Genomic DNA, 18292 nt, shown 5'->3' on the forward strand with positions numbered 1-18292 from the left:
TCCTAATCTGCTCAGGACCTTTTTATTACTTCTCTAATCTGAGTGTTGTCAGCAGTTCCCTCATCTTGGCACTATTTGTCATGTCAACCATCTGAAGATATGGAGAGTTTTGAAATGAAAACTGCAGCTGTGTTCATTTGAAATATGACTAAAACAGGCTGCCACTATTCTCTATAGCATCATATGTTTGCTCAACATGCCTTTTTTCTACTGCTACAAACTTTTTGATATATATTTCTGTTTCTTTGATCCCAAGTAAGAGACCATGAACATCAGGACCAATCCTGAAAACTCTCTCAGGCTGGCACAACTCCACAAGCCAGAGGTTTATGAATCACTTTTCATCTGATGGGTGCTAATTTTTCTTTGTAGGCTGCCTTCAACATTTCCCACAAGAGCTCAACAAATTTGAAAAATAATTTTCAGGAATATTGCAAAACAAACCCACACAGAAAAAATAATTTTACTTGCAAAACTGGGACCTCAGGCCTTTCAATTCTACCAGTCTATTTCAATCTGCATGGTTGTGGGCAAAGTATAGATATGGGGACTTTTGCTGGAGTGCCAATGAACACAAATCTCTGCTTACCAAGTCTGCTGCTGAGAAAAAGGACACACACCCACAAAAAAACCCTCTATAAAAAAAACCCCTACCCCACTCTGTTCTCAGTCTGTATTTTCCTTCCTTCTGCCCTGGATTCTATTAAATCCATCAAGATCCATCCAGTGAGATGATGACCCACAGCTCCTCACCGGTACCTGCACCAGTCTGAGCTGCTCACAGGATCTGCAGTGTCTGTACTCCCTTCAGCACAGAATATCTCCTGCTCCAAGGGTGCATCTCTGGTTCCCAGGAGCTGCACTTGTCCTTCTAAATCGTTAACCCAGAAGCACCTGAGGGCTTCAGAGTCAGCTGGAAGAAGCTGTGAACATCACAGTGTAGTTCATGGTCTCTTCACACAGGTCACTACATCCCTCTGAAATCTAAAACCTGCAACTTATGTCCATTAACATGCCAACAATAAATTCAGATTAAATTAGTATGTGCTGAAAAATAAAATGGTAACTTTTGACAAAATATTGTGAAAACAGCGCTGAATTGTTACCAGCTCTGATATTTATGTCATACTCTTATGCTTCACACTGCCAAATATTTCTCATCAAAAGAATCCGTTTAACTTCTTATTTATATAAACTGGGCATGTACATTTGGAGGGTTTATTTAAAATGTCTTTTGCCAATTAATAGATATCAATCTTACCTCAATTCTGGTTAGAAATTTGCAATCATGTATCTTTGAATCATTAACTGAAATAAAGAACCCAGAGTGAAATAGTATTTTTTTCAAATAAAATAAAAGCTCAAAAATTAAAAACCTGGCATTTTCTTTAAAAAGCTAAGTAACAATTATGAAGCTCTCAGCCTTCTAAGCAGCAATGTGCCTAATTGGCATTGAAATGGCTTTGAATATGTAAAGCATTGAGTTCAGGCTGATGTCTTCCAATGCTGCTGAGAAGTTCATGTTTGTACATATGCTTTCTATCTCTCCCATGATCCTGAAATCCAGGACTGGTTCAAATAATACTCTTGGAAAAAATGTGGAGATTTTCAGAAAGTCAAGGGCTTATTAAGCTTATACTAGTTTTTGAGTTGTTGTTGTCACCCACTAATGAAAAACTGCCCTTCCAATTATTCTATTTCATGAAGTCAGGAAAAAAGGCTTATTCCCAAAAAGAAGGCAACAGGTTTATCTACACACACCAAATAGGAAGTAAAGGAGATGTCAACTCTAAGGCCTGGTTTTAAAAATAAAGTAGTATCTTTATGATCATATTTACAAAGAAAATACTGTCCCGATTCATCCAGGTGTCTAATCTTCAATGAATTATCTGAACGTGTCATATGCTTCCCTGTGTGGTGTATAACTGAGCAACTCTGCAGACACAGCTGGGCATAGCCTGTGAGACATCTTCCTTTCTTCTCAAGATCTGTGTCCTGTGCAACTGCCACTTTTTAGTTCAATGCATACACCATATCATGTTCTTACTGCTGCTGTTAAACAGTTGTTAAAGACACAACACTTATATCTATATCATTTTAGACTTACAACACTTATATCTATATCATTTTAGATGTGCTTCAGTCTGAGGGTCTGAAGTTAAATAGTATCTACCCATGGAGAGACTTCACTAACAGTGCTTGTGAGCCTGTGCTTCTGATTGCATCTGATAACTTCCAAGAGGGTTAAGGGTAGGATTCTTGCTACTTTAAGATCATACTGTTCTTCAGCTTGGGATGATAACTTCAGAATCTGTTTGGTTTTATCTTTACCTGCATCCAGTATGAATTTTCTCAAAAAAGGGATAATATTTTAGGAGACCACATGAGACTGCATTTTTACAGATTTGTGCCTGCTCAAACTCATGGTAATTCACCAAAGTTTCTATGTGCCTTCTGGGAGCTCACCAACAAGGTGAACACAGTGGCGTCTGATAGCTTCAACTCAGCAAGATCTGCAAATTCAGCTGCAAAATCTAACAAAGTGCCAGCACTTAGAGGTCGGTCTCAGTTCCACTCTGAAGATTAATACAATGTAGCAGTACACTACATGGCATTAATTTGTTTCTGAGGTGCTGTCATTTGTAAACTGCTGAACACAGATGCATTTCCATTCACTTCATTTCAGCGACTACACATGGATCTCAGTGGGCACAGCTGGGGACAAGGGCTGGTGACAATTGCTGAGGAGCACACGCACAACAAATGCCATGGGGACTGCAGCCTGGCCAGGGCACCAGACACTCAGAGACCCAGCAGGCAGCAGTGACCCCCAGGCTTTTGTGGACTTGGACTGTGAGGGTATAAAAGCCCAGGGGTGCCTTTGTTCAAGGTCCCTTCTGGGAGGCACCAGCTCAGGCTGTTAATTTGTTATGTAATTGTTAATTTGTTATTGAATTTTCCACCAAGATTAAATTATTTAAAGGATCCCCACATCTTATCTTCTGTTCTGGGGAGCACAGGGTCCAGCTGGCCAGGAAACCTGTTCTGACTGTGGGAGTGTGGGGTGTGTAGCCATGAAGGGGCCTCAGTCCCAGCTCAGGTGGTGTGATGTGGCAGCGACTGCCAGGGTGGGTCCTGGATGGTTAGAGGGGAAGTTTCCTTAATAGTGATGATCCCTGGAATCTGTGGAGAAGATGGGTGGGAGCTCCAAAGCATCTGGTTACCACAGTTACGTCAAAGAAGGCTTGTGACTCAGTCCTCAGCCATGCTTTCTCAACTGTAAAAGACGCATATAGACACAAGAATTAAAAATTACCAGCTGTGCTCTGCCCTTGCTTCTGGCATATGCTCACCTAGTTCTTCAGGATGTTACAGAACAAGCTGTATTTCTTTAAAAAGGCATCTATGCAGCAGTAAGGGAAGACCTTGGAAAATTCTTTTAACCTTAACACAATAGTGTTTCATCCTTTGCCATGATTAATGCTTTGTTTTGTACCATACTATGCACAGTAAATGATATAACATTCCTAATAACTTTTATAATTAATTGTTTTGATTAATTTTCTAATTAATTGCTTTAAATAATAATAAGCAGTGCAATTATCCACTCTGTCACATACCATTGTAGCCAGCATTTAGCAAGGTTTGTGATAAGCTGCTATTGTGGGAAGACAGTTTGGGAAAATTAATGAAACTCTAAGCTTTACTAAAGCAGTTGTAATCAACTTGATATGCTTCAAGGAGCATATCAAGGAGGAAGGAGGTTAACAAAGCCTTGGGAGAGATCTATATTGCTAAAATGGGGCACAAGAAATGCAGAATTCATGGACCACAAGGATATATTTCAGAACCCTGAGATAAAAAAGAAACTAACAAGGACAATTTAGCAATTGTCCTGAAACCCAGTCTGGGTGGACTAATTAGCATGAGAAGTGAGAAATCAATAACCAATAGAAGAGAGAATGCTAATTAATGAAGCAAGTTACATAATTTATGAACATTAATGAACCAATGAAAATTAATTTGTTTGCTAAAATGTATAAATAATGAAAAGTTTTGAAAGTGTTTGTGTATGTTAGGTGGAGTTATCCCCATGCACCTACAATGCTGATTAAAATAATTCTGACTTTCTAACCTATCAAACTGGTTGGAGAGTTTATTTCTAAAAATCTAGATGATCTTTAAGGTTCCTTCTGACCCAAACCATTTTATGATTCCACAATATTGCACTAAAGAAATTAAAATTGGCCTGCTCCATGTTTCAAATCCTATTCCACATCTTAAAAAAGTTGATCCTAGGATTCAAGACTGGTCTTGAATAATGCCTTGGTGGTACAGTAGTCCAGGCTGAAATGCACACATTTTCTTCATGCAAAGAGTCCATGAGCGTTAAATGATTTTTATTTGCTCAAGAAGACTTTATCTATATTTTTATCAGTTATTTGCCATTTTAATAGGGCAAAGGTAATTTTATGATCAGATTATTTGTGGCATGAAGTTCTGTTGTGGAGCTGAGTTCTCCATCTCCTCTGTCTATTCAGCACAACAATAGTAGCATTCTGCTTAATACTACACCAATATCAATATTTTTCAATTCTAGTATGGTAAAAAATCTTTGCTTTTCTAAGTGGATTTGAAGGCTTCCCAGAAAATATATCTGCTCTTTCTTCTTGCATCACACCTAAAAGAATGAAACTGACCAGGGAAAGAATAAGAATGAATATACTTATCAAGAATGCGCATGCTATCTACTTTCTCTCTCAGAATAACATCTGGATTTTCTTTAGAGTGCCTGGCTGTGTCACTTGAAAATACATGCCGAAAAACATCCAAGTCAGCTGTTCATTGCAAAGCATCTGCAGCTTTGGGCTTGTGGGAATCCCTAGAATTATGGCAGATGGAGCACCAGGGAGCAGGAGGGGAGGGGAAGAAAGAGTAGGCAAAACCCCCAAATCCTTGTGCTGCACTGCTAGCATGAAAGAAAAAAATAAACCCAAAATTAGAGTAAAAATGAAGATATATTGCCTCATTTAAATAATCAGCATAACTGCAGTTACTTACATACAGAAGAAACACAATTTTGTTCATCTCATTACAGATATTTAAAATGCTATCATTCAGTATTCACACATATCTATCATTACTACATATAAAATTAAGACTGAAAAATATTTCTTCCACATCTTTCTTCCTGTTGCCAAGTTTCTACAAGCTATCACCTTGTCATTAACTGTCACAGTTTTAGTTCAAAGTCAAATATACCTTTAAGGGATAAAGACATTTTACCTTCCCTGCTGAGATCACTGACTGCCATCATCCACAGTCCCAAGAGAACTGATCAAAGACTTTGATTTTAAACAATCCCATTGACCTGGGATCAAACTGATTTGAATTTATAAATACATTATGAACCATAAAAAAAAGTCAGAAAACCCATTATCTAAACTATCTTAGTAGAGCAGCAAACACAACATACTTTTCCATAAAAGCCTAAAAGAGAAGGTCTACCAAGTCAAACCAACAGTTTAATATTCTCTCTCCAACAGTGGCAATGGGCAATACTGTGTAGTACCTGAGCCATTATCTGCTGTGCATTGATCCCATATTCCCTCAGCATCTGCAATCACTGGATCAGGGATGGTCATTATGTTTACCTATACATCTACCTATTTATGTATTGGATTATAGCTGTGAGAGTTTACATGTCTCTCATCATCTGTTTATAGACCTTTAGTCCTTGAATTTCTCTTTAACTGTCTCTAGAGAGAAAATATCTGACCACAAAAAAAATTACTAGGATCAGCCTTAGAGTTTCTGAGAAAAAAAAATTAAAATAAATAAATTTTTTAAAAAAGGGGGATATCAGGAAAAACAAACAAACAAACAAACAAACAGCCCCAACTAAACCCCCAAAACTTTTATCTTTCTCATAAACCCCCTTAAAGTCTGAAGGAAAGCTAAGAAACAGTTGCAAGCCATGACACATTTGCTTTCTTGAGCTGAATTTCTATTTTGAAAATAGAAATTCACAGGGGTAGAACAAACCAGCCTCATTTTTAGTGTTTCTTCATTTGTGGTCTATGAACTGGTAGCTTCATCAGTATTGCCCAATTAAAATCAAGTGTGACAGGAGTGTCACTGAAGACACAATTTGAAAACAAGGAGGCTGGGAGCCTTTTCGCACAACCACAGACCTATTACTGGCCCTTTAAGAAAGTATACAGCTTCACTGAGGTTGAAGACATATGTTTATTAGACATAAACAGAACTAGTTTGCATTTAAGAAAATCAGTTGAAGTCTGAAAGAGTTTGGCAATGGACTAAAGGCTGGGCTCACTTTGGACACTCTCTCTAGTCACACTTTTCTTAAAGTTTTTCTCTTGTGAGAGGAACTGCACTTCAAATACTGGGTTGCTCTTCTCCCAGATGTCCTGCAGGTCAGGCTGCTCTAGTACTTCCTAAAGTTAATGTCCTTTCCTCAGTCCTGAGGCTGAGGCTTCTCATAAAAGAAACAATGCCAGGTTCAGCACAGAGCTTTCAGTAAAGGACTAAACAAAAAGCTGACAGTGGTTTATGGGTTACACTTTCAGAAGGGTACATTTTGTTCTTCTTGGTGTCAGTCCAAAATAACTTCAGTCTAGAGCTTACTGGAATTCATGCTGGCTTACACCATTGGACGTGAAAGTGGACCGGTGTCCAAAGACAAATACATTTTGTTGGTGAAGAGAGAGAGTTTGAATTCAAATGTCTCATATCCTCTGCTAAGTGGTAGCATCAGCCTTCAGTAACATCACCCACTTAAAAAAGCATGGCACTTGTGCCAGAAATATCTGGCTATTTTTATTCTATACTCTATTTCATCAGCATAAAGAAGCTGAAGCACCGAATTTGATTTTAATCTGTCTGGAAAAGATCTGTCTTCTCATTTTATGAGGTTTCAATCCAGATTTTAGCAACATTTTTGTTTAAAAAAATTAACATGGCACTTAATTGATCTTTGGTTTGTTTTTAGCTAACATGGATGAAAATCTACTTTTTTTCTGCCCTGCAGTTTTCTGTAACTCATTCTGATAAACGAAGACACATCATGTAAGCTCTATAACTATTCACTATTCCTTTGCTGACATCTTTATACTGAGCATACAGGTCTAAGAGAACAATGTCCTTACACTGACATTCGGAATATGGAAGGTTTGCATTACCATAATGTGGAATGCAACATTGGTTTTTTTCCCCCCAGGAATAAACAAAGAGACATATAACAATAATTTCTCACCAACAAGAGTCGCTGAGATGCAATAAAGAGGAGTCAGCCACAAAATAATTGCTTTAAAGATACATCTGGGGTATTTTTTTATTTATTCTTTTTCTGTTTTGCTTTGTTTTTGTTTTGTTTTGTTTTAATTTAAAGACAGATATTAAGAGGCCAGGATAAGCTAAGGCAAACTGAGAATAGAGAGTTCCTAAATACACAGTGCACTAGGCAATTGTCTTTTCTGGGACATGTGAATAAGATATAAAATAACGTATGGTTTTGGAAAAGCACTTTCTACTCATAATAGCAACGTAACTGCATTTTAAAACCAATGACTATAGCATATGAAGTTCTTTGTCCTCCTAATTTGAATTTTTTGTAGTCTAAAATAATTTTCCAATAGTTGAATTGTTAAACTAGGGCATTAAAGCCTCGTGAACACAAAAGTTACACTGCTCTGAAACCTTCTGCTGTTTAAGAGAAACAGATTCAAAAAGCAGTAACAGTTATAAAAGGAGGGAAAAGGTGGCATTTGTACTTGATCCATTGCATACTGGAAAAGAAATATGATCTTTGTGAGTCCACTTCTGATCAAATTTAAATGAAATAAGAGCCACAGTGGGCACAGTCTGTTTTTAGACTATCCAGCTTTGAAAACCTGATCTTCTGCACTTTATCAAGAAACAGTATCTGAAGATAACTTCAAGGTAGCCCTGTTTCAAGCAAATATTTTGACTAACTGATCTCTCAAGGTCATAGATTCATCAAATCATAGAATATCTCAAGAAGGAAAAGACCCATATGGATCACTGAGTCAAACTCCTGCTCTTCACAGGAGTACCTGAAACTAAACCATATTACTAAGAGCACTGTCCAGACACTCCTTGAACTCTGACAGGCTTGGTGCCATGACCACTTCCCTGAGCAGCCTGTGACCAAACACCTTCTCAGTGCAAAGCATTTTCCTAATGTCCAAGGAACCATCCTTTCCAACCCACAAAGTGTGATCCTACAAAACCCCAGGGCTGTGAACACACTGACAGGGTCCACCACACACAGGCAGGATGTCCAGGACAAAGGAGGAGCTACAGAGGTCTACTTAGGGATAATTTTTTTTTCATTCTACACTCCCAAGAAAACTCTTGGTGTGAAGGTGACTGGGGCAGGAGAAATCAATGTACATCTAATGCTCAGGGTCTTTTCAAACAAAATAGTTGTATGGAAAACCCTCACATTTTTTACTCCAGTGGAAGGAAATCTGCATCTCCCCACCTTCTGCAATTTTTCTACATGTATGAAATTCCAAAAGAATATGCTATTTGAATCAAAAAGGACCAAAAATATTTTACTCAGGAGTTTGTGACACCATTTTATTGTATTTTGTAGCATTCTTTCCATGACATGCCTAATACAATATTTGTAACCACTACTGAAAGGCTTGTATGAGGGCATTAACTGAACTTACAGCCAAATTTGATAACCAATAAGCAGACAGACAGCTACAGTTCTCTTTTTATTTTTTTTTTAAGTGAGCATTTTATGTCCAAAATAGCATCCCAGGATTACAGCAATCTTACTGTCTGTAGCTTTATTATGTTCTAGGTAAATGTGAACATACAGTGAAAGCCTCATGGCTGAGTGGAAGTCCACAAGCAGTTTGATGGAACATTCATATGTGTCTAACATATGTACATTTTGGTAGTAACACTTGTCATAGCTAAATGCAAATATATTTGTGCTTACAGATGCTTTATTTCTCTAGTTTATTTGAAAAACATATACCCGATAAAACTAAAACTGGAATTGGTGGGATTTTTCTAAAGTATATGTCAAAAAGAGGTTTGTGGAGGTCTGGGGTCTGTTCTGCTGCTTCATTTTTTTGTGTAGCTTGTATGCAAGTTTTAGGTCTAAAACTGAAATAATTTCTCTTTAGTGACAGTTATTTTAGTGTAGGCTTTCCCTACAGGTGATTTTTGGAAACCTGTCAGGTTTCCAAAAATCACCTTGAATGCTAGCCCAATAATGCTAGATTACCAAATTACATATCCTGTGCCATTTTAATGTCCTACACAGAAAATTATCTCTACCTCTCCCCCCCCAAAAAAATCCCAAAGCAAACAATAGGTGCAGAATAAATTTGTTAAGCTTCTACAAATAATCGGCAATACTGGGGAATTGGTGTTTTCTATACTTCTGATGGTTGACCTTACATGACCTTTATTTGGTTTCTCTTTTATTCAGGGAGAAAAATTATTTGTTTTCTTATCTGATTGCATCAGGACTAACTGAAATAAAATGCTGCATTACATAGGGGAAAAAAAAAATATCCCAAACTACATATACAGTCTTAGATACCAAGAACTTTACAAGTAATTTCTCTCCTGACACTCAAAACTTCTATCATCATCATGCCTTGTCTTAAAAAACATTAAACTTCTTTTTCTGAGACAAAATACATGGGGGCAGAGACAGAAGTACTGAATTTCAGAAAGAATTTGTGGATTACTAGTCTGGCAATTATACTTCAGAGCTGACACTCCATTGTGAGTGTCAGTGCAAGGTAGTTCTGCAAATGTGTGCCTTGCAAATGAGAAAAAAAATCCAGTTTGTAACTATTGAGAAACATGATAAGATTGTTAAAACATAGCCAAAAGTAAACATTTACTGGATTATTTAAAGTACATAACTAGAATCAACAGAACATACCTTTAAATGTGTATAAAGTATTATACATAAAAATGCATAGATGTACAGTAAATATGTTCATTTATATGTAGACAGAGTAATATGTACACACAGTCTCTTGTGCTTGGGGGAGTCTGAGCAGTGAATCCTGCAGAACGTTGTCTTGAAGCAGTTTTATTTCACAACTGTGTCGACGTAGCTGGCGTGAGAACACTGTACATTACCACTCAGTAGGTAAGTCATATCCATTTACTGTAGAAATGTACAAATATAGGAAACAAAGGCCATAAATCCAATTGTACCTACACCTCCAAGACTTCCTTTTCCCACTATTTATTTAAATATGCACAAGTCCACCTACTGGTGCTGTGTAGGTTTCTTTCCTTGCCAACATGTTGACCAGCCACTCAGAACAATATCGCTGATGCACTTCAGGACCACTTCCACTGATCCAACTCAGTGCACTCTTGAACTTGAAGTCTTCAGGTCAAAAATGAGAGGAAAATATAAAATAAAAAGTATATAAATAAAGCAAACAAGCTTGTGGGCTTTATTTTCACAAGTTATTTGCCACCAATACTGTCAAAGCAGCTGAACTGTAGTGCATCCATGGGCAGGAGCTTATAGCAGCTTTTGTGCACTCTGCAAAAACAAATACATTAAGGAAAATCAAGTCTTTACTGGCTTGTTTTATCTGTTGCTAAAAAGATGCTGTGCTGCTTCTGAGCCCTTTCCATCAAATTTTTTTTCTTCTTTTTTTTGTCCTTTGTTTTTGCTGGCCTTCTCCCTAAAAAAAAAAAAAAAGGAAAAACAAATAATAGCAATGAGTCAGGTAAAGAATCCAGAAGTGACAAAAAAACCCAACAAAAACAACTCAGTGGTACAGAAATTACCAGTAGGGACTGCAATGGTAATGCTGGCTAAAGAGCTTCAATCATCAGTGAAAACAGAAGTTTTCAGCGTGTTACAAAAGGAAGCAGGATCCCTGACTGTCATCACTTGTCCACGGGCACAATTTTTCTGGTATGAGTAACCATGTTGATGCAGGTTTCATTTTTGGCAGGGTAAGTTACACAAGCAACGTTATGCAAGAGCCCAAGGCCCAGAGCCAAATGAGAATGCAGGCTCCTTACCCACTGGAAGCTGGATATACACCTTAGACCCTTGTGTAAATTTGTTTGAGTGAGTAATCCTATTTAAGTCATGTCCAACACATCTGTGATTTCAATGAGGAATTTGGCATTACAGCCCAAGAACTTGGTTGGACGCCATCCTACCTGCTTTGGCAGAGACAGTACCAGAAGTGTTGATATTGCTTATTGGTACATTGTGCCTAATTCTCACAGTATATAACTGTGCAGAAAAAAAAATTTAATTACATGCTTCTACTATTGAAAGTTCACTGAAAAATAAACAAAATTGGGAAATTACCATCAATTCAGAAAAAAAAAGTTTGCAAGCTTTTTGAATGAGAAAGTTTTTCCTGTTTAGCTCTAATAATAAATCAGTGCCCTTTGGTTATCTCAGCAAAGATAGCATGGACAGAAAAAATGTCAGATACAAAGGCCCTCATTGAGCAGTGCATTACCTTTTAAGTATATGCTTAAATCCTATCAAGTCTAGTAGGATTTAAGGAGACGACCAAATGTTGTCGGATGTGAGAATGGTCTGGATTTTCTTGGCAGTATCATATACTAAAATACGTGATCAATGGTAAAAAAATAAGGTTATTAAACTCTAGTAGCACCAACTTTATAAACTTTCAGGAGCACTTAATGAACTTAAGACAGTAAAAAGAAATTCGAATAGCAGATTACACAAAAATGTGAAAATGCATTTTTAATCTACATTGTCAGTACATTATTTATTGGGAAAAATGTTTGCCAGTCTGGTTTTGTCTTATTTCCATATTGTTTCTTAATTAAAAAGGCCCAAACCAGCGCAGAGAGTTTTTCTCTATTTGATAATAATATTGAATAAATCTGATTATAAAATTATCAACATTTATGATTAATTAAAAATATGTACATACTTCAGATTACACATTTGTAATACACTTTCTAGGTTACTGTTCTCTAGGGATTATTGGAGTACTTGTATATAAAATAGGACAGGACATTAAGGTAACGAGCACATGAGTTTAGTCCATATTAAAAATCATAAGGGTCCTTGGAGTTTACTTCTGCTTCTCATTAAAGTCTGGCATTAAAGTTGCTATGGCATTTTGCCATTTTTAAATCTAGTTAATCCTACACAATAAATCCTCAGTCCAACTAAGCATTAATCAAAGCAGCTTTTAAGTTAAAACTCCTTAGTAACAGTGTATCTAATGACGAGGCACGCCTAATGAGGTCAGAGGGAAGGAACACTTGACACAAAGCGGCATAACAATAAGGTGGTTTGAATTACAGAAATTTCAATATAATATTTTTTTATGGAATTCTACTGGTTGGTATATTTTAAGACATCAGAACTTGCATTAATGTATTTCTCAACCCTGTATTCTAACTTGTACTTTCAATATGCGAAATATTTTTATCCAAATCTTTGAAATGCTTATTAAGGAGGACTAGATGAGGGGAAATAATATGAAGTGACCAATTCTGCTGGTCAATTGATTCTCACAAGACCAGCAGAATCATCAGGAGCTTTACTGGAAATTTCCTACCCAGTTTGCTCAGTGATCTTACCTTCTGGGGTTTTTCACTAAATAGACTAATCAGTAAAAGAAATATAAACTTCAGTCAGTGTCTCATCTAGTTTCTCTATGACCTCCTCCAGAGAACTAACATAATTGCTTACTATAAGTTTAAGGTAGTGAAAGATCCTATCATTTTTCCTCTAAAAAACTGTGAGTTGAGCTGATAAAATAACACACAACACAGTTGGTATCTCTATCTAAGCCTTAAAAAGCAGCTCCTGCAATACAAACATCAAACCGAATTGCCAGCACACTCCCCATATGAAATCTTTAAAATAGAAACGAACAGGACTCGAAATCAATGATTTGACATCACTGTGCAACAAGCACATTGCAATGCTCCTGCTGCTCTGCAGCAATTGTCTCCCTCCCTGCTTTTTTATTCCAAGGGACAACAAAGGCAAATTAACTTCTACCTGTGCTGTGGACTAGCTACCCATGCAGAGGCAGCATCCCTGAGCCACTGATAAATGATAGCTTGTTCTTCAGTTAGGAGCTCTTTGGCTGCTCATCATATCTCAAATTGTCCTGTTATACAGATTAAGTTTCATTATTTTCAGGACAATATTAAACCAGAAAGAGAAAATATAGATGATTTGGTGATCCTAAGAGTCCCAAATTCCAAATGTCATTTTAACCAGAAAACTGAATATAAAAGGTATTTCTTGGGTAACCATCAGTTCCCATACTGTTAGTAGAAAGTAATAGAAATTAGAGATTAGCAAGAAAAAACTGATTATGAAGACTAGAGTTCAAACAAAGTATGCTGCTGAAGTCCTCATGCACAACAACTTTTATTAAATGCAGATTTCAATTACAGTGTTTATTTTATCAGCAGAAGCACAGTGAACAGAAGTGTCCCCTGAATAGCTCACCACAGACATCTTTTGAAGAACATGATGTTTATCCTCTGAGAGGATCTGTGAGCCAAGCTATCCCATTTCCCCAACTGGAGGGCAGTGGGACGAGGACAGGCAATGGAGGAGGCTGTCCCCTGGGGCCAGGATGGCAGCAGCCACCTCTGCTCTGTGCCATGGGTCAGGCTGTGTGCAGGTTGTGTGCACAACCTTCCCCACACCTTGCCATGCTCACTTCCTGCTCCTTAGAGCAAGAGCCCTGACCCCAGGTTTGTCTCTCCATAGGAAGCAGTAGGGCTCTGCCATGCTTGGCCCTGTTGTGCAGTTGAAAAGGAGTGGAATTTTTTAGCAGCACTCTATTACAGTCCAGAACCTGCTGGGTCACAAAAAAGGTAATTCCTGACTGAAGTAAACGAGGAGAGTGAGCAAAGGGACTCTGCCTCTTAAGAGAGGTTTTATCACCATCAAAACAGAGGGGTTTTATCACCACCAAAACCAGGCTACAATATTATTGTACAGAACAGAAAGCCGCAATACAAGAGAGGGATTTCTTACAAGGAAGGGCATGTGGTGATAGGGCAGGAAAAAATAGCTTCAAACAGAAGGAGGGTTGGTTAAGATTAGATACCAGGAAGGAATTCTTTACTGTGAGGGTAGTGAGGCTCTATTCTTTACTGCAAGTTTAGTGAGGAACAGGTTGCCCAGAGAAGTTGTGCCTGCCCCACCCCTGGAAGTGTTCATGGCTAAGGATGGATGAGGCTTTGAGCAACCCAGTCTAGCGGAAGGTGTCCCTGCCCATGGAAGGGAGTTTGGAAGTAAATGATCTGTAAGGTCCAACCCAAACCATTCTATGGTTATGTGAATATCTGAGATATTAAGTCTGATCCAATTATCCTATCAACCTCTCCTGATCAGAAGCAGAATCCAAGCAAGCAAACAATCCATTGCAACTGCCTAGAATCCACAGTCAGCACTGATCTTTTAAGTGACATTACATCCTTCCTACTGGAAGGATGCTCATCTGCTTGTCATCTGGCAGATGGCAGTGCACCTTGCTTATGCTTTCTGAGTTATAGGTCTCCAGGCATCATCTTCAATCTTTGTTTTATGACTGCTGTCTCTTTTTTTTTTTTAATACTTTGATGCTAGCAGCAAGGGGAGAAAATACAAATAATTCATGCTAAGAGCAGGATATCTGAGCACTGTTCAGATATACAGCATACTGTATTCTTATATTTATTTTGACTATGTTTTCCCTTGCATACAAACTAGCTAATTAGATTTTTGTTGGAAAGCATTTTTTATCTCTGACTGTCTAAAAACAGGCTCCTCAATTTCTGTATCAAAGTCAGCTCTGAACATGATTTACGCAATTTGTTTAATTCTCTGTAAAGTCATATGTATACACTGGAATCTATAGGGCCCAAGAAAGATGTGAAATGTAGTTGAATTCAGTGTTCAGCTTCCTACTATAAAAGAAGCCTCGAAAGCCCAATGTATCATTCTATATCTTGCATTTCCGCACAGGTTATTTCTGTAGAAGCAATACTGTAATTTAAACTATTTATTCCAATTTTTAAAAAATCAGTTTTGCAATTTGCTTTATAAATTACCAATGAGCAAGTCTTTATTTTTTAAGTAACTTATCCCAATGGGTGGTGTCTTTGCAGTGTTATTCATTAAACTTTTGTTCAGCCCACTTAGTTCTGGTAGGTAGATGGGCAACTAATATGCTATGCAATGAAATATTATCATTAGCTAACCATGTATTTTAATGGCAACATATATGTAATGGTCCAATAACATATAGGTTATAATGCAATTATAACAGGAATTCCTGAAAAACATTATTTTTGCTTATATACCCAGCAATTGTCTGTACAACAAAGAGTAACAGCAACAAAAAAAAAAAAAAAAAAACAAAAAAAACAAAAAAAAAAACCAAAAAAAACCACAAAAAACAAAAAACAAAAGAACCTTAAGTTGGATCTTGCTGGGTTTTTTTTTTTCATTTCTTGTTGCTTTTTTACCATTTTATCAGCATTCCTCCTACAACTCATGCACTTGTGCTCAGTTTTCTCGTTTGTCTTATACCCCAAGCTGAAAGATGCTCGGAAATACTGGGTATCCCTTCTGAATGGACCCACCTGGCCAACTGGGGATACACATTATCTGGTTCAGAAGGAGCCTTTATCACCTTCTAGCAGCTGCAAAGGCAGCTTTCTCCAGACAGAATTTGAGCAGCAGATTCCCAACACCCAGGGCAGTCCTGGCCCTCCAGAGTTAAAAGGCAGCAAATGTATTCACAGGGACTCCCAGACACATTTCTTGAGATTCTTGACTCAGCCAGAGAGCACCAGTTCAATGCCTGAACTGTCCATCTGGTGTATAAACAGTGCTGCAGGTACTGCTGTCCTAAGGAATCCTGTCCATCAGGAATTTCAGCAGAGCAAGTATAGTACGCAGCCACATGAGGGCAGCAAATTGAAAACATTTAATAAAAGGGAAGAACAAAACAACCTTCTGCAGTTTTATTTCACAGTGTAATTTCAGCAGTCTTACATACAAATAAATCATCATATTAGAGCTACCAGAATGCTTAATACTCCCTTCCTTATTGAAATGTTTTTCACTTCTATTGATGATTAGTAAATGATGGGATTTACATGTGTGCACCCTTTTCCCTTCCATGGATATTCATGCACAGAACTTTCACTACTAGTAGCAAGGCACAGGGGAGTCCTAAGATAAGAGCAGACCCTGCTAAATACATCTTTTAGTCTTTTCTCCCTTTTGACTTGTCCTTTAAGGAGATAAATGCTGCATGTTTGTACATCATGCTCCTACAGACACAGTTCTACCACAGACCTTGTGTGTGGCAGCATTTCATCCATGTGGAAAGCTAGAAAAGTTATTAGCCATTAGACATATCACTGAAGGATGGCAACATTAGGGAACTAATGACAGCAGAGGAAAGATGATAGATACTCAATGATTAACCAGTCAACAAGATCAGCTCAAGAGAAAGATGGCAGGTCATGGAGTCATAGAATAGAGTCATTAAAGTTGGAAAGGTCATCTAAGATCATCAAGTCCAACCACCAGTAAAGCACCACCACCATGTTTGCCACTAAACCATGTCACAATCACAGAATCCCGGTACCATTGAGGCGCTGGAAAAGACCTCTAAGATTGAGTATAATCAATCACCAGCTTGCCAGCTAGATCACGGCACTAAGTGCCATGTCCAGTCTTTTCCTAAACACTTCCAGGAATGGTGACTCCACCACTTCCCTGGTTTAACAACCTTTTCTGTGAATAAATTCTTTCTGATGGCCAGCCTGAACCTCCCCTGGCACAGCTTGAGGCGATGTCTTCTAATCCTGTCTCTTGCTGATGGGTAGAAGAGCCCGACCTCCGCCTGGCTCCAGCCTCCTTCCAGGTAGTTGCAGAGAGCAATAAGGTCTCCCTTGATCCTCCCCTTCTCCAGGGGAAACACCCCCGGCTGCCTCAGCCGTTCCTCAAATCAGCCTCTGGAGGAGCCCCCTCTGGTAGAACACTGGTCATGCACAGACACAGAAATGCCTCATCACTTACTTTGCATTTGCACCACACATCAAGCTACACATAAACACTGACTGAAAAAATCCAAAAACCAAGCAAACAAAGAATTCAGTCCAGAAATTATTCCCAGAAATAATTTATTTCTCAAGGCTTTCAGTTAAAAATTCTGCATACTGAAACTGCCAGAGAAATGCACAAATTGTTAAGAAATCTCATAAACACACACTCAATGGAAAAAAAATTCCTCACTGCTACAGAGTCATCCTCTTCCTAAAGCATGATTTACAAACCAACACTGACAAGTGGCCCAGAAGAAGGGGACATACAGAGCTTTAGTAAATTTGCAAACTACAACCCATGGGTATCTCTACCAATCTCACCTGCTACTGAATTAATGACAGTTTTCCTAAACTAGTTTGCAGTTGTGGATTTTTTTAATGCCATAACATTTAGGCTGAAATTGTCTGTGCTCAATATGTTCTTTAGGAGGAATATGATTTGGAGGAAACCAGCCAAAGTAAAATATCTTTTTGGACAAGGAGTGAAAGACATTTTTTCTTGAATGGTGACGCAGAAAAAGAAATTTATGAGATGCAACAGAAAGGGTCAAGTGTCAGAAACCACTTCCTCATTTTTCTGGGTGAATTTCTGATGTCATTTGACAAAGTTTTGCTAACATGTATTTGCCTCTGAAGACAGCAGAAGGGATGGAATGATCACACAGAGTACATCAGCTGCCCACGATACCATTTCAAACCCCCAAGGACCAGAATGTGTAAAGGTGGGTTAATAAACATTTGCAAAGCAATGCAACATGGTAACACCGGGCATCACAAAAAGTAAGGAATTCTTTAATCATTCTTTCTTCATCAGCAAGTTAGGTCTTACAACAATTACTGAATAGGAATACAAAAAACCCATAACATAATTATAGCCATCATCAAAACAGATAAAAATAAGCAGCAAATGAAGGCACTTCTTCAGCTTTGCATTGCCAGAACTTACTGGTCTTGTTTTATTCTTTTTGGTGTAATACTGGTAGCTAATTGCATAAATATATATTCCAAGTCTAATGAAATTAGTAATAGACTAAGAATTGGAATTCATTTTTGCAAACACAGAGTTTGATGTTTTGCATGCATTCTTGTCTATTTGATGCCAGCTTTCCTGATGAAATCAGGAAAATTTCTGTCTTGAGTAAACTTTGCAATTTCTACACAAACCATTACA

At 37.9% G+C, this 18292-nt stretch overlaps 1 protein-coding gene across 2 annotated transcripts in view; it reads right to left on the minus strand.

Moving 5' to 3' along the window:
- Window positions 1-8598: 8598 nt before the first annotated feature.
- The window catches only part of RSPO2 (R-spondin 2), a 47669-nt gene continuing 37975 nt past the window's right edge, over window positions 8599-18292 (minus strand). Inside the window, exons 4-5 of one of the 2 annotated variants that reach the window (XM_031058996.1) lie at window positions 11529-11634; window positions 10620-10727 (exon numbers count right to left, since the gene is read on the minus strand). In XM_031058996.1, coding sequence (XP_030914856.1) covers window positions 11570-11634 — 65 coding nt within the window. In that variant the 3' untranslated portion in view covers window positions 10620-10727; window positions 11529-11569. Of the gene's footprint in view, window positions 10728-11528; window positions 11635-18292 lie in introns of both variants that reach the window. The other variant, XM_005423481.3, reaches the window with a different exon arrangement.

The sequence above is a fragment of the Geospiza fortis genome, unplaced genomic scaffold (genome assembly GCF_000277835.1).
Source record: "Geospiza fortis unplaced genomic scaffold, GeoFor_1.0 scaffold200, whole genome shotgun sequence".
NCBI classification, from domain to species: domain Eukaryota; kingdom Metazoa; phylum Chordata; class Aves; order Passeriformes; family Thraupidae; genus Geospiza; species Geospiza fortis.